Genomic DNA, 15,276 nt, shown 5'->3' on the forward strand with positions numbered 1-15,276 from the left:
ATTTCACGTGCTGCTCCCCATGGGCCATGGGAAGAAGTGCATTTTCGAAAGTGCCACTATGCAGGGCACTGAATTACTGTTCTTGTGTATGTTAATGTGAAGGTGATGGCTATGATGAAACACTACATGCTTTGCTTTGCAAGAAAATTCCTTTTAAAGTTTGCTTGCCAAGCACTGGATCAGAGGACAACAGACGGCACTGAGGGTTCATTGAGAAGCACGCTGTCTTCCACAGCCGCTTCAGAGAAACACACTTTTCAAAGATGATGAATTATTATTTTTTTACTGCATGAAAAATCACTGTCATTGTAAGGTCCTTCCGTGCATACAAAGCTTGAAACTTCCCTGGTATGGAATGAACACCGGGATGTTGCTGAAAGCTCCACATGAGGGCAGCTGACACCACTTCTCTCTGCAAGTGTGCTGCTTCCTCTCAGCAGCACGCAGCGTTCTTTCAGAAGCACAGCGGCACGTGTGTTTGCATATGATTTGTTTTATTTCAGCTTCTCCAAACAATCAAGGCTTCATGAATCAGTTGCAGAGCACTGTCATTCCTGAAGCACCAGCGCTGCCCTACCCTTGCTCAGATGCTGACCCAGTAGGCCTGCTCCTTAGAAGAGACGCGGACACAAGGTTGAAGGATAGAAGTAAAGCTGGGTCCTGGCAAATCTGCTTGGCTTTTGCTATGCTTCAGCTTCAGTTATACTCAGTATCTTTTACCCTTCTTCCCACCTGAATCTGCAAACCTCCCTAAAAGCATGTTTTAAAACAGTCGGAAAGTTTGTCTGGATGCTTGCAGCCCCCATGTGCCCGGGCAGGGTGACGCTGCTGGGGGTGGCTGTGGTCTGCCTACTCACGCTGCAGGAAACAGTTCAGGCCAAACAGCACAGGAGGGGTTTTACAGCTGGAATCAGCTTTAGGGGTCTTAAGAAAGGGTAGAGCTGGTAGTATCTTGCAATATTAGGATCAGTGATTCAAAATCATGAGGAAGTGTGTTTCATAGCCAGCAGCAAAGAAACAAAGGATGCACATGTACATACGCACTTGTGTATGGCACCACGTAACACTTTATCAGTGTAAGCTTCATAGTAAACTAATAGCATTTAAATGACTCAAAATAAGCTCCTTCATTTCAAGCAAAACATTGTTTCATCTTTATTTCTGAGATCAGAGAAACTACCTGGGGGTTTAAATGCTGAGAGGAAAGGGGTCACGCTCCTGTGGCAGGCTGGGGACCAAGGGATCGATACCTGATTATGTTTGACCTAGAAAATAAGTGGCAGTACACTCCAGCTGAAAAGAGCTGTCACAGAGGCATTAAGGGCAGCATTGTGCTGGCAGTGTGGGACACAAGCTGACTGGCTGGACTTTGCATGCCCTTAGAAGAAAAGCAAGAGGTCTGCAGCAGAACCAGCCCGAAGCTGGCAGTGGGCCAACACCCTTGTGACTCAGTAGGAGGGGAATTGCCTGGGGTTTCCAGCCTTCCCCATACTGTGTCATTTACAGTGAAAACCCCAGAGCAGGGTATGGCAAATCGGAGCCTGGCCAGTCCCACTGCAGTGTGGGACACTGCTCTAATGACTGCTTGCTTCTCAACGGCCAACATGCAATTTCTTCTAAATACAGGTTCTGCACGAGGGCTGGGATCATATTCTGTGCCACCCTGCACTGAAAAGAATACAGGGACACTGGAAAATGCTGCTGATATTGTCATCTTATTGGTGTGGTTAGCTAAAATGATTAAAAAAAAAAAAAGTTTTTTTTTCTTTTTAAAACAGAATCAGGATGACAGAGTCCTGCTTGTATCCACAGTCCAGCAGCAAGGGGCAGGGAATGCCTTCCTCTGCTCCATCATGTGCATTTAACCGGAAAAGTGCTAAAACATCAGGTGGTTCCCAGCAAAGTCCACAGTGGCCAAGCTCATTTCTCTGGATGACATCCCAATATTTGTTCCTGTCACTTCATCAAGCAGTGAGACAGTGTGGTGGCTGAGGAGCTCCTCTATTTGGCAATTGTTGATGCTGAAATTATTTGGCTCTGAGCTGAATAGTGGCATTGGCTGAACCCATCACTCATGGGAATGTGATGAAGAGTGTTGTCTAGACACAGGCCTCTCAGCCTGAATGCTCACAAGTGAAACTGAAGGACAGAAACTTGCCCATGCAGGCTTACATCCAGAAAGTGTCAGCTTTAGCTGATGGTCTGTACAGGAGTAAGAGCTAAAGAAAACTCCAAATTAGCACAGTTAGAAAACACAGACGTGCCTTTTTTTTTTCCTCTAAAGACTGTAGTTTCCCCCTGTGACCTGCTCACTCACCCAAAGGATCCTCACTTTGATTTAGGGATGGCAGAAAGCAATCACAGCTCTCCATTGACCCCTGAGTCCACCAAGGTGATGTGGATTGAAACTACAGACAGAACCCGCTGATGACCATCCTAAAAGCAGCTTTGAGGTCCCTCTGGATGGCAGCTCAGCCCTCTGGTGTGCCTGACACTCCTCCCAGGCTGTTTGTCTGCAGCCTGGCTGAGGGTGCACTCTGCCCCATCGTCCTGTCCATGAAGATGTAGAACAGCAACGCACACAGAATGGACCCCTGGGGCACTCTGTCTGCTACTGCCCCCAATTAGGCTTTGTGCTACTGATCACCCTCTGGGCTCAGCCGCTCACCCTTGCTGTAGGTCAGGTTTTTTTTGGCCAAGGCAAAACTTAAGTGCACCATCGCCACACTGTGACAATCACAGACAGCAGCATCCTGGAGGTTAACAGCTCTCTTTCTGAAGAGCTGGACTAATGACTAGCACGGGCAGCTGGCGCTTGAGCAGGAGATGCTGAGGACCGCAAGCACACAGCCGGCCTCCAGCCTAGGGCCGACCGCGCTCGGACCAGCGCACCGGGAAACAGGGCCGAGGAGGAGGCTGGGCTGGGCTGGGCTGGGCTGGGCTGGAAGGAGACCCGGGGAGACCCAGAACGGAACCACGACAGCCGCGCCTCGCGCCCAGAGCTGCCCCGGCCCCGCCCGGTGCCGCCGATTGGTGCGCAGCGGCCCGCGGGGCGGTGGCGCTGATACAAAACGCGCCGCGACCGCCACTGCCCTAACGGAGAGGACCGGGACGGTAAGTGCTGCGAGCCGCTGGGATCCCGCTCCCCTCCGGTCGGGGGGTTCGGGTCTCGTCGCGGGGTGTTGCTCTGGGCCGCGCGGTATGGTGGCCGCGCGGTCTGGTGGCCGCCAGCCCGGGACCGCTCCTGCAGTGGCTCAGGCTTTGCCTGGTGCGCGTCCGCAGCCCCTCACTGCCCAATGCTTCCCTGCAGCCATGTCGGACGAGCTCAGCGACCTGCTGCGGGAGTTCGATGAGGTGGTCGAGGGCTTCGACAGAGGCCCCGCCAGTCAGTATGAGCGGCACCTGGAGGAACTGAAGAGGAAAGCGGGGCACAGCGTGTACGACAGCGGCATCGATGAGCTGGAGAGTGAGTGTGGGGCTGCTGGGGAGGGTGGTGTTCCTGAGCATGGAATCGCTTTGAGAGCGGTGGGGCTCTTCCGTGGTAAAACACGAAGCTTCCTGCTGGTCTAGCCCCTGGGCTGTCTGTCTGACCCATCTCATGCGGGCAGAGTGAGTAATGCGGTGTCTGGGAGGGCTGTGGTTATGGCTGGGTCTTGGTCTAGGGTCTGCCAACATCTGCTAGTACTGCTTCTGCAGAGCTGCTTGAGGAAACAGGGAAGATCGTGCCCAGCAACCTCCAAGCTTTTCTTCCCGCCAGGGTAGAGCGGGTTGACTGAACGAGTGTGACAGTAGACTGGGGTCCTGTTGTGTGCATGGGCTTGGTCCCTGGTTCTGCAGCCTGTTCACTGGGTGCCTCTGGCCTTGGGCAGTGACTGATGCTTTGCACCTGCAGGTACCAGCACGTCCCCAGCAAGCAGCCTGAACTCCAGTGAGGAGGATCTCAATACCCACACTGGTCCTAACTCCTCTAAAGGTAAGGTGGGAAGGTCTGTCTGAAGGACTGTTTGCCAGGGTTTCCTCCTCCCTGCATAGGGGAGGTATTGTAAGCAGTGAAGGAAGTCCCATGCCTAGAACCTAGATCACCCCTTCATGCCTCAGTGGCACCAAGCACTCACCTGCCCTGATGACTCTTGTGTGCATGGGAGGATCTGGCTCCGTCTCTGTTTTCCCTGATGCTGAGCCGGAGTTACCGCTGGCTGAGTTATAGGATGCTGCTTTGTATGGTGCCTGCTGCCACAGTTGTGCTCCCAGAGCCTGGGTCTGAAAAACTGGGAGCAGAGAGGATGGGGTTGGTGGGCTGTGAGGAGACAACTAGTTCTGGGACATGGAGATGTGTGTGTCTGTAGTCAGTTAGCCCAGGGGTTTTCCTTTCCATGTTGCCCCTGGGTACTGTTGTTGTTGTGAAACCTCTTCCCTGGAGCTCTGCCTGCTCTGATCTGTGTACTGGAGCAAGGATCTTCACCCAGACTGGGGGGCAAGAGGGGGAGAACGAAAGAGGGCTGATGGTGTCTTTCTATCCACTAGCTAAGCTTGGAGACACACAGGAACTGGAGGAGTTCATTGCGGATCTGGACAAAGTATTAGAGGGTACGTACATGGCTCTGTCCACAAGGTGTGGGAAACCCACGGATATGGGACAGCCTGTGACATTATCAGTGTGGTTTCTCCAGAGCTGGCTGTGCTCTGACACTGGTGTGGAGTTGGGGCAGTTCTTTTTTTTTTTTTTTTTTTTTGCTTATCTGGAGATCATTACCACATGCCTTCAAGCTCTTTCAGGTGTGGAAGAAATTATTCTGCTTGAGTGTCTCTCTGGTACCTCAGTTTCCCCAGCTATTGAAGTGGAGGAGGCAGTACTGCCCTGCTGGAGAGCCCTAGTGACATGTGCCTCATGGAAATGTCCCATGAGGAATGTGAGGGTTCAGACTGATAAGTAACACCTAGCGCCTGCCTGGGGAAATGCCCACTGGGACACTGACAGTGAGCAAGTCTATCAGAGTAGGAAGCTGGCATCTGCAGAACAGAAACCACTTTGGATGTTGTGTGCAGTGGTAGAATGGGGAATTCCAGCTGTTAGAAAGCACAGCTGGGTTGTGATATCACTCTGCAGATGCTCCCTTACTGGCATGGTGCTTGGTTGCAGGTGTCCCTGGAGAGGCTGGTAGTGTCATGCTGGGTCTCTCTGGCTGGCTTTCTTGGACAGCATTACAGTATTGTGAAGTTGGCCTTAGCTGGGGTAACTGAGGCATGGGGGTCATCTTTTCTATCCTTGCCCTCCCCAGTAGGCATCACAGGTCCCAGTTCCCAGTATCTGTTACCATCAGTCAACTCATTTTGGATATGCAGAAGGGAGAGGAGGAAAGCGTAGCTTCTGCTGGTCCTGAGTCATACTTGGAGTTAGTAATGAGGGAAAGGAGCCGTAGCCCTGACTGCAGATTTCTGCTCTAACGCTTCTGCACGTGATTTTGGGAGCAGGGGTGGTTATATCCAGTGTACTGTGCATGTTCTCACTACTTTTTCTTTTCTATCTCGTTGCTTGTCCTGCAGAGATGTGAGATGTGGTTCTGGCAGAAAGTTTGGAGGAGGATCCACAGCAGATACACCTAGTGCCTCCCTGATGTACCCAGTGCTTCTGTGTCCCTGCCATCCTCCAGCTGAGTGGGTAACAGCTCCTCTTTGCCATGACATGCTACTTCGTGCCAGGGAAGAAGAATCCCAGCCACAAACATGGACTGATCCTGCCTTGACAGCTGCTTCTTGCTCCAGCAGCAAGAGAACTGGGATGTGTTTCTGGTGCGGCTGGGTTGGGGTGCTGGGACAGCTGCGCTTGTGCCAGTCTCATGGCACTGGCAAGCTTAGGCCTGTATGTTCAGCTCTGCACATTCATGGCTTGTAGCCCCCTCAGCCAAGGAGCAGGAGAGGGCTCCCCAGGCCCTGGGATGTGGGCTGGGCAGGCTGACAGAAGGGCAGTGGGAGCCTAAGGGTGGTCCTCCACATTGTTCCATGGCTCTGTCCACAACAGCACTTTCATTCTTGCCTTGGGCCTGCCACAAGATCTGCTGAGGTCTGCTGGCTGCTGTGAGCAATAGCATGGTCAGCTCTGCTTTAATTGTTGTTGGGCTTTAATCTGCTCCCATGTGCGGGACAGGACTCTGCTGGCACTAAGATATGAAACCGTCTTGGTGAGGGCATCAGGCTGTGACCTGAAATGGGGGCTGGCGGCTGCTGACCAAGTGGATTTGGAGAGTTTATCTGCTGGATTCAACAGTGGTATGATGGTGATATGGGTGAAGATCAACATGCAGTCCTTCATTGACACCTTAGTGTCCTCTCCTGGTTCAGGAAGCCTGTTCCTGCAGCAGTATTTCAGGCAGTGGTAGCCATTGCTGGCCTGTTGCTTCTCATGGGCATCTGCAATTAAGGCCCCTGCCTGGACCCTGAGTGCCTCTGCCCTGACTTCTGCTGTCAATACTGTAACGATGTTGTACACTGTACAGTTAATGTATTTTTATGAATGGGATTTTAAGTCTCTGTCTCTGTGTTTTTTGTCCTGTTCCTGTGTGCGTGCTTACTTCTCTGGAGCTGCCTGCAGGGGTGGAAGCAGACACTTCTCCCACCCCATGGGCTAGGAGGGGTTGGGGATGCTCAGAATGAGTTAAGCAGCCTTCCTCTGGCTGGAGGCAGGTGGGAGACTCCAGTGGATACCCTGGTCATTTATGTCCTTGCCTGGGCTCAGGCACTTGAATGATCAGAGCATGCGGTAGGCTCAGTTGCTGTTGGATTTGTCCCTGCACTTCTGCTGTCTGTGGGTCCGGTCTGTGCTGAGCTGTTCCTGCCAGAATCGCAGAACTGCAGGGGTTGTGAAGGACCTCTACAGCCAGAGTCCAACTTCTGTTAAAGCAGGTTCCCTGCAACGTTGGTTGCATGGGTAGGTGTCCAGACAGGTCTTGAATATCTCCAAAGAAGGAGACTCCACAACCTCTCTGGGCAGCCTGTTCAGTGCTCTATCACCCTCATCTTAAAGATGTTCTGCATATTTGTGTACAACTTCCTGTGTTCTAGTTTTTGGCCATTGCTCCTTGTCCTATCACTACACACTACTGAAAAGAGTCTGGCCTTATCCAATTGCTTCCTGCACTTGGAGCAATGTTTATAAATATCTAGATCCCCTCTCTGTCTTCTGTAGGCTAAACAGATCCAGGTCTCACAGCTTTTCTTTGTGTGGGAGATGCTCCAGGCCCTTTATCATCTTTGTTGGCCTCTGCTGTACTCTTTCTAGGGCCAGCAGTGGTAGAGGGACAGATTGAAGGAGGGAGCCAGCGTCTGGTGGAGAGGCTTTAGCAGAGCCCCTGCTGTGATGCTCTGCCCTCTGTGTCCTGAGGACTCAAACCCTCTTGCTGCTTTGTGTTCTGCTGGGGAAGTGCCCTGCCCTGCTGGGACAGGGACAAAATCCAGTCCCTGAGAATGGAGCTCCTTGGAGAAATTTCAGGAGCTGGCAGAGAGCCTGGCTGCTGTAGCGGGGTGGATCCACCCAGCTGCACTGGCCTTGCTGGGGAGGTGGAAGAGAAGGGTGGGGCATCAGCAGCTGGAGCGCTCATCAGCAGCTATATGAAGGAGCAGGGCATGTAAATTACCATTACAGCTGCTTGGACATCCCCTCAAGTGGACTTCGGGGTGGGGGTGGTTGGGGGGGGGTTGTTGAATAGGAGGAAAGAGCCTGAAGCAGGGAACACTCTGTTCCACCTCCATGCGTTAGAGGGGATGAGTGGCTTACTTTAACCTAATGGTACATTACGGGGAGTATTTCTTGACTGCCCTAAAGAATTGAGGTAAACAAGATTCCTTGCTGTGAAGCTAGGCTTGCAGCTGTGGGTTTATCCCCAATATGTTTGCAAAGGTGGGGGTGTCTATGGATAATGTTGTACAGACACTGCTCTAGAAGTTCCTTCTTGCTGGAGGACAGGCCCTGGTGATGTTTCCTTTGGTTTTCCCCTCCATAGAAGTTACCCGCTGGTCAGCACAATGACTAGGAGGGATGTGGGGAGATGGTGAAGAGGCCCTGCTTGCCTCAGCTGATGACGCTGCCCTTCTTCCCCTGTGACATGCTCATTCACCAGGACCACGTGCAGCTCTGTTGCAATTGTCTGAACTGGAAACATGACAGCTTCCCTCTCCCCTTGGTTTGCAGGATATGCTGTCAGTGGGGCTACTCATCATGTAGTCAGTAAGTCTGAGGTTGCTACTGGTCATGTAGTCAATGAGTTTGAGGTCTAACTCTGTCTCAGAATTATGAACAAATGCTAATCCTGCAAACTGAGCACTTGGGGAAAGGTAGGAGCATGGCTGGGTCTTCAGAGCTGTCTTAGCAGAGCCTAGCAAAAGGCAGGCTGTGCATGGGGACAGTGTGTCATCACTCACTCCACGCTGTGAGATGTGTCTGCTGAGCTGCTACATGGGCCCTATGCCCTCAAAGGACAACCAAAAAGAGAGAGGGTGACAATGGTGTGGTGGAACTGGGGGCAGAGATGATGCTCAAAGTTCCTGTGATGCTAGCATGGGGCAGGGCTGGAGCACCCCACTCCGGGGAGACTCATCCCACATCAAAAGGGGCAGAGCAGCAGGAACTGCTGGGGCTGTCCATGTGTATGTAGGGGGTGAAGGGTAATGTCAGTGACTGTAATGTCACTTGGGACATTTTTTCCCCTCTGACTCATTCTGTGCAGGAGTTTCACCCTTGTAGTCTAACTTTGAGTCTGATATTTATTCCACCCACGGTCCTGTTCTCTCTCTATTGCTTGCATGCTACCCACACGTGGGGAAGAGTATTTTTTGAAAACTTGCCCCTGGCCTGGCTGGCATCATGGCCTTTGGCTGGGCAGCCGTGATGCTGAGTGCTTGCTTGTGGAACCCTGAGCTACCACAGCCCTCAGATGCTGCTTGCTGGCTTACATCAGCAGCATGTAAGCCACAACATGGCTGCAAATGTTGCTAAGCAACTATATATATAAATACTTTAAAACCCTAAATTTGCTGGACCTGATAACCCCTGTGGTGTGCATCAATGTTCTTTTGCAGCAGGGGTGTGTTTGTTGTGGGTGCTGCTAGGAGAGGGGCCATGTTGCCACCTCAGACTTCTTGGCCCAATCCCTCAAGCTGGGCGGGCCACACTGATGTAACTCATGCCATGGGGAGGCTGGAGCTGATGGCATGAGCAGGGAGGTACTGGCCCGTGCTGCTCGGGAGTGGGGAGACCCCACGTTGACAGCACTATTTCCAGCTATGTGTTCACTGCAGTGCAGACTGCTGCCTGGTAACCACTTTCCTGTTTTCTTAGAAGCAAGAAGAGCATACATGGGGCTGTTGGAGGATGGGAAGTGGCTAGCCAAAATTAAGGCAACTGTAGCCTCCTAGCTGTGCTATTTAATAGAATAGAATCATAGAATTAGCTAGGCTGGAAAAGACCTGCAAGATCATCCAGTCCAACCATCCACCTACCACCAATAACCCCACTAAACCATGTCTCTCAACACTATATCTAAATGTTTCTTGAACACCTCCAGGGACAGTGACTCAACCACCTCCCTGGGCAGCCCATTCCAGTGCCTGACCACTCTTTCCCACAAGCCCAGCTGCAAACTCAGTCTTTCTGGAGAATGCAGTGTCCGTTTACAAGAGAGTAGCTACTGCTTTAGCAGTGGGTCTCATATGCTCTTTTCACAGGGTCTCCTCTGAGCAGACGTTCCCTGTGCCTCCCTGTTTTCACAAGCCCTCCTGCTTTTCCCCAACAATCCATGGAACGATTTGTTGTATGGTGGCCTTCCAAGAGGCCCACAGGGAGGAGGGCAGGCGCGCAGATGTCAGGCCTTCTGGAGGGGCCTTCATGGAGGCTGGTGGAGCTGGACACTTCCTCAGCCTACCTCAGGCTTGATGTTCCTTCATGAAGCTGTTTTGTCCTGGAGGGATCTCCCCAGCCTCTGGAAGGACGTGTGTGTGTTAAGAAGAGTCACTAGTATTCTTCAGAAGAAATTATAGGGTAAGGGGCTGATTTTTCTTCTTTGTATTGAACTAGATTAGGTCAGTCCTGGGAAGAGGACATACACTGAGGTATTTCTACACAAATCTAAACAAAAACACCAAGGTAAGGAGCTATTAGTCTTCTTGTCCTTAAGCCAAGTAGTGACAGAACCTCATTATTGAACTGTAAGGAGGTTACCGAACTCAGTATTCCAGCAAAACTTCTCCCTCGTGCATGTGTAACCATAGCCTTCCAATTCTGAATTGCATATGTTCCTGCTTTGAGTAGCTCCTGCTGGGCTAAGCTCTCACTGCTCAGGGCTGGGTGCGCTTGCTGATTTGGGGAGTCGCGTGCCCTGCTGCATTTACCAGAGTAACCACATCCTCTAGAGGGAGGGGTAGTATTTAGCCCTCTAGACAGCCACGATGATGTAAGATCTCTCAAAATACTCACAGCATAACCTAACCCCAGGGATAGCACCTGCTACTTCTCTTTTCTGACAAGCCCTCTGGCACATTTTGGGGAATTGTTCCACATTTACAGAAATGGGAGATACAGGGCACTTTCAGGTCCTGATTTAAAACTGTATTTTCCAGCAAGCTTTTTAGCTGATGGGAAGTAGATCCCTCTGTAGTTTACATACTTCCCCTCCAAACGCACAGATCATAACTCTGCACCTCCTCAGAACCCAGCTCATCCTGTGCTGGCTTGATAATGTGCATTAATCTTTGCTGCTGGCCAGGCTGTGAGAGTCCACGTTGCTGTGCTGAGTGTCTGTGGGCTGTGAGTGTGGTGTGACTCAGGCTCCAAGTCCTCCTCAGCCATTTCTTCCTCATATCTTGGGTTTATCTGAATCAGCCTGCAGCCATGCTATAGCTGCTTGGCTCTCTCAGCAGGAAACATGCCGGTGTTAAATGGAGTGGCTTGAACTCCTCCAAGAGGAACGTGCAACTCAGCAAGGAGGAAAGTGAGAGTAAGCTTTGGCTGTTTCTATCTGTTGAAACTATTCCTCAGAAACAAACTTTCTTCCCAGAACCGAAAGGAGTGACGCAGCCCAGAAATGCTAGTCCCATCATCCCTCCACTGTCCTTGGCCATAACTCCCACCATAAGGACAGCAGATTCTAGTAGTGATGTCAAAGAGGGATGTGAAACCACAGAGGGATCTGGTGGGGAAATACGAGACTTGCAACTTTGCAGGTCATCGTTTCTCAGGGAGTTCTACAGCTGCTGGAGGGAAAGGCAGGAAGAAGTGGAGCTGCAAGAAGAGCTGTAGTTCAGGCTGAACAGCTCAGATTTTGACCACAAGTGAAAGGAACATGGCTACAGAACACAGCAACATGCTCCTTATGGGTGACGCATGAGGTTAAAGGCTGTAACAGCCATGGTGCACTCAGCCTACTTGCAAGGAAGAAGAAAAGTGCAAGGATGAAGTTATCAAAGCTGAAATGGGCAGCTGAGGGGGATGGAGGTCTCCATCAAGCACAGGGTGTTCAGAGAACCAGGCTGAGGGTGCTTCTTAGTGACCCCTCAGCATCCATTACAGCCCACAGAGGAGTCCTCAGCTGCACCAGCTCTCAACAGGACGTTCGCCATGAACACGAAGTCTCACCTGGACCATCTTTTAGGATTCTCTAGCGTCCATGAACTGCATCCCTGCTCCAACCAGAGCCTGAAGGACTTTCCCAACGTGAACTCCATCGGTGATCAACTGAATTCCCAGAGTAAACAGTGCACTACTGCCTGCAGTGTCTGTCTATACAGACGGCAGAGTAGTGAGTGATATCTGTAGCAAGCTGAGATCTGACTTCATCCCCAAGGTATCCAAAAACACAATGCAGGCAGTGGCAGCCAGCACAGCATCCTGTCCCCTTGCCTCAGTAGGTCACTTCCCTGGATTGTTCTACTCTGTTAAGGACAAGAGCTGGCTGCTGGCCATCCCTGGGGATGAGGAACAGATGAGTGTTGCATGCCTCTAAGCCAGTGGAATCTCATTCAATGGCAGAACTCACCTACAGCATTGAACAACAGTAGGGAAAGGTTATCCAATCTCTCTTGGCTTTCTCCTGCCACCTTTCCCCCCACTTCTTTATGAGATGCTTTCCTGCACTCCCCAACAACAGCAGTATCAGCCAGCCCTGGACCAGTAGCAGGAGCCTGATCTCCTTTCTGGCCAAAACCCCTTTGTCTGATGTTGCTAAGACTGGCCCAGGTTGGGGCAAGACTGATGGAGAACAGAGGAACAAAGCTAATCCATATTCAGGCTCCTTGCTGGCTTAGCTGGCATTAACCTCATAATTAAACTAATGAAACAAATACCAGAAGAGTGAAGTCCTGTATCACCATCCTTCTGGCACCAAGTCTGCATTCAAGTAGGGAGCTAAGCCTGCAAATTCTCCAAAACCCTTCTCAACACAATCACCTCAGATTTTCTGTGCTCAGAGGCAAGCAGTCTATTCATATTATTTGCAATGATCTTTGGACTTGAAATATCTTTTCTTCTGTAATTCTTGTAATTCTTCATTTTTGTTAGTATGGTGACCAGCCACATGCTCCTTTTTGCTGCAGTATCATGTGAGTTTTCTTGTTCTGCATGTACTACCACTGTAGGATATGTTTAGAATTTAAAGAAAAGGGCTCATTACGAGATGATGCCAAGGGGTAAATTGTGCCATGCACAGGGAGCAGCAGGAGGCTGGATGCTCCTGGCTCTGCTCCTTGCCTCCTTGTCTGACCCAGCCAGCCACGTGTTTCCAGCTTCTGCTATTTCAGGTCTTCCTGTTTCCCTAAAACAAGCAACTTCCCAGCACGCTGGGGATTAAACACGCAACTGTAACGCTGTCACTGCCTTCATGTGATGGGTCTGACATTCTTCTTCTGGTGAAGCTCTTGGGCAAGTAGCATAGAAAACAATGGACAGGAAAACGGGGAGAAGTTGCCTGCCCTCCCCTTCCCTGGCCCCTTGTTGTGTGTATTGTTTGTGCGTGTCTGCATTTGTCTGCAAGTACCACCAGGTCTGAGTTTCTGATACTGAAGTTTCTCCATAGAGCTGCCAAGAGAGTCACAAGGGAAGTGCTTCTTTATCCAGAAAAGCACAACAGTGGCACGGTGGTGCAGACCTCTCACCTTTCCATTCTTCCCCGGTTCCACACCTCTGCTTCTCTCTCCCAGACACCACTGCTGTTCAGAAACTCTATTTTCTGCTGACATTACCAAGCTTCATCTCTCTGTCCCATTGGTCTCTGGTTGTCCCAGGCCTTTTACATATTATGCAAACACGAAAATAAATTCATAAGTTCGTTTGACGAGAAAATCTCTTCTCCCACCTGGAAATATTCTGAGCATGGGTAGAAGACACTAATCAGGGGCAGCTGAGAGTGTGCCCCAGCCCAGTGCACATCTAAGGAGGGAAACACTAGGGGTACTGTTTGCGAAGCCGGATAGCAGAAGGGTGTGGTGTGGCCAGCTGTGTCCAGCAGCAGAGCCTGGAGTTGAGAACAGAGGAGCTCGTGCTCATTTCTTGCCACTAATCACTGGGGGAATCTGGCTGGGCTGTGTAAAGATCAGATAAATCAAGGGTTTGCTTCTTCAGGACTTGTGGCTGAGGCTTCCTCTTTTGAAGGGTTTTCACTTCCATGGCATGATGCTAATGCCATCTTGTGTGACAGCTGTCATGCTAAAACCAGTGTATCTTCTCCCATATCCCTAAAATGGGAATGTTGCCAGTCCCATTGTGATGTTCACCCTCCTTGTGACACCCCCTGGTGTGAGATGAGCAGCCTGAAGGTACCAGGATTTTCGATTAAGGGACATGGGGTTTTCCTCATGCCATCAAAGAAGCAACTGAGCAGATGTTCCTTGGGGAAATAAACACATCTGCACAGGACAAGAGCTATTCTATATCCCAAGAAGGAGCTGGGCTCACCCCAAATAACTTAAGAGACTCTCCAGCCACATGGACTTCTGCTCCCAGGACAAGGGAAAGCCCCTAGTTCTGATCCTGCCCCCATGTCCTCGTGCCAGCAGGGGCCCACAGAGCTGTCTACTGCAGGACTCAAGTCTCCAGCTGAGAACAGTTTTGGCTCCGTTCACACCGCTGGCTGCTCCTGGCTGCACCACTGCTGCCCTCTAGTGCTGCCAGCATCTGTGCTGCTGCTTCTTCCCGGCCAGACTGGCGTGACTGGTGTGGGTCTGGCGTGTGGGCCCTGGTAGCTTGTTGCAACAGGGGAGGCTGCTGGAAATCTGTCACACAAGAATCCGGGGACTCTGCTTGGGAATGGCTTGTACTGTATGCTGGACGCATGATACCTAACTCCTCCAAGCTGCTGCTCCAAAGGGCTTAGTGGTGGTAAGGATGCTAATATGCTGAGGGTGAGGGGTTGGTAGGAAAATCCCAGTAAAGCCTGGTGCTGCAGATTCTCCACAGCAGCCGCCAGCGAGTCAGAAAGTGCCACTACATCACAGCACTCAGCCTTCAGAGACAGGAAAGAAGAACGTGAAGAAGGCACAGCCCCAGAACATGTCAGGAGAGGCAGCGACCTGCCATTGTCATGGCACCAAGGCAGCCTGTGGATCTGGGGGCATGCTCCACTCCCATGACCCTGCCTGCTGGCTGCAGAGCCATGCTGGGTGATGTTTCCATGCAGAAACCAGCAGGTCAGCCATGCCCTAGGAGCTCCAGGTTGAAAGGAATCTGGGTTTTTGCGCCCAGAGCCCTGAGGTGGCCTGACCTAACAGGGCCATGGTGGGGAGAGAATTGCAGAATATCACGAGCTGGAGGGGTCCACAAGGATCAGCAAATCTGACTCCTGGCTCCACACAGGACCACACAAAAATCAGACCATACCTCTGAGAGCATTGTCCAGACACTCCCTGAGCTCTGGCAGCTCAGCACTATGACCACTGCACAGGGGAGCCCGTTCCATGCCCAGAAGAGATGAGGGTTGCTGGGCGTAGGGCATCCTGTGCAAGAGCACTTGTGACAGATAGGGACCATTCCACCACGGCAGACAACCCAACATCTGACATTCCAGTCTCAGCCATGAGCCACTACCTCGAACTGCTGGCTGAAAGAGCCAAGACACGACCCTGGGGATCCTCTGGGCACAGAAAGGGCTAACATCTTTTATAAACATTTAATAGATCGAAAGGGAAAGTGCTTCCACTGCTTCCCCACACAGCCGCCCACACCCAAAATGGCGCCTCCCAGACGCCCCCGCCCTAAGAGCGCCCGCCCCCCGCACCGCCCGTTCCGGCTGCACATGG

General features: G+C 51.4%; 1 protein-coding gene across 1 annotated transcript; it reads left to right on the plus strand.

Moving 5' to 3' along the window:
• LOC110402978 (regulator of cell cycle RGCC-like) lies at positions 2,959-6,523 on the plus strand. The gene is made up of 5 exons (XM_021405657.1): positions 2,959-3,114; positions 3,311-3,466; positions 3,893-3,973; positions 4,525-4,587; positions 5,545-6,523. The coding sequence occupies exons 2-5, from the start codon at positions 3,313-3,315 to the stop codon at positions 5,550-5,552; spliced, it is 306 nt and encodes a 101-aa protein (XP_021261332.1). The 5' UTR covers positions 2,959-3,114; positions 3,311-3,312; the 3' UTR covers positions 5,553-6,523.

This window comes from Numida meleagris, chromosome 8, assembly GCF_002078875.1.
Source record: "Numida meleagris isolate 19003 breed g44 Domestic line chromosome 8, NumMel1.0, whole genome shotgun sequence".
Taxonomy (NCBI): domain Eukaryota; kingdom Metazoa; phylum Chordata; class Aves; order Galliformes; family Numididae; genus Numida; species Numida meleagris.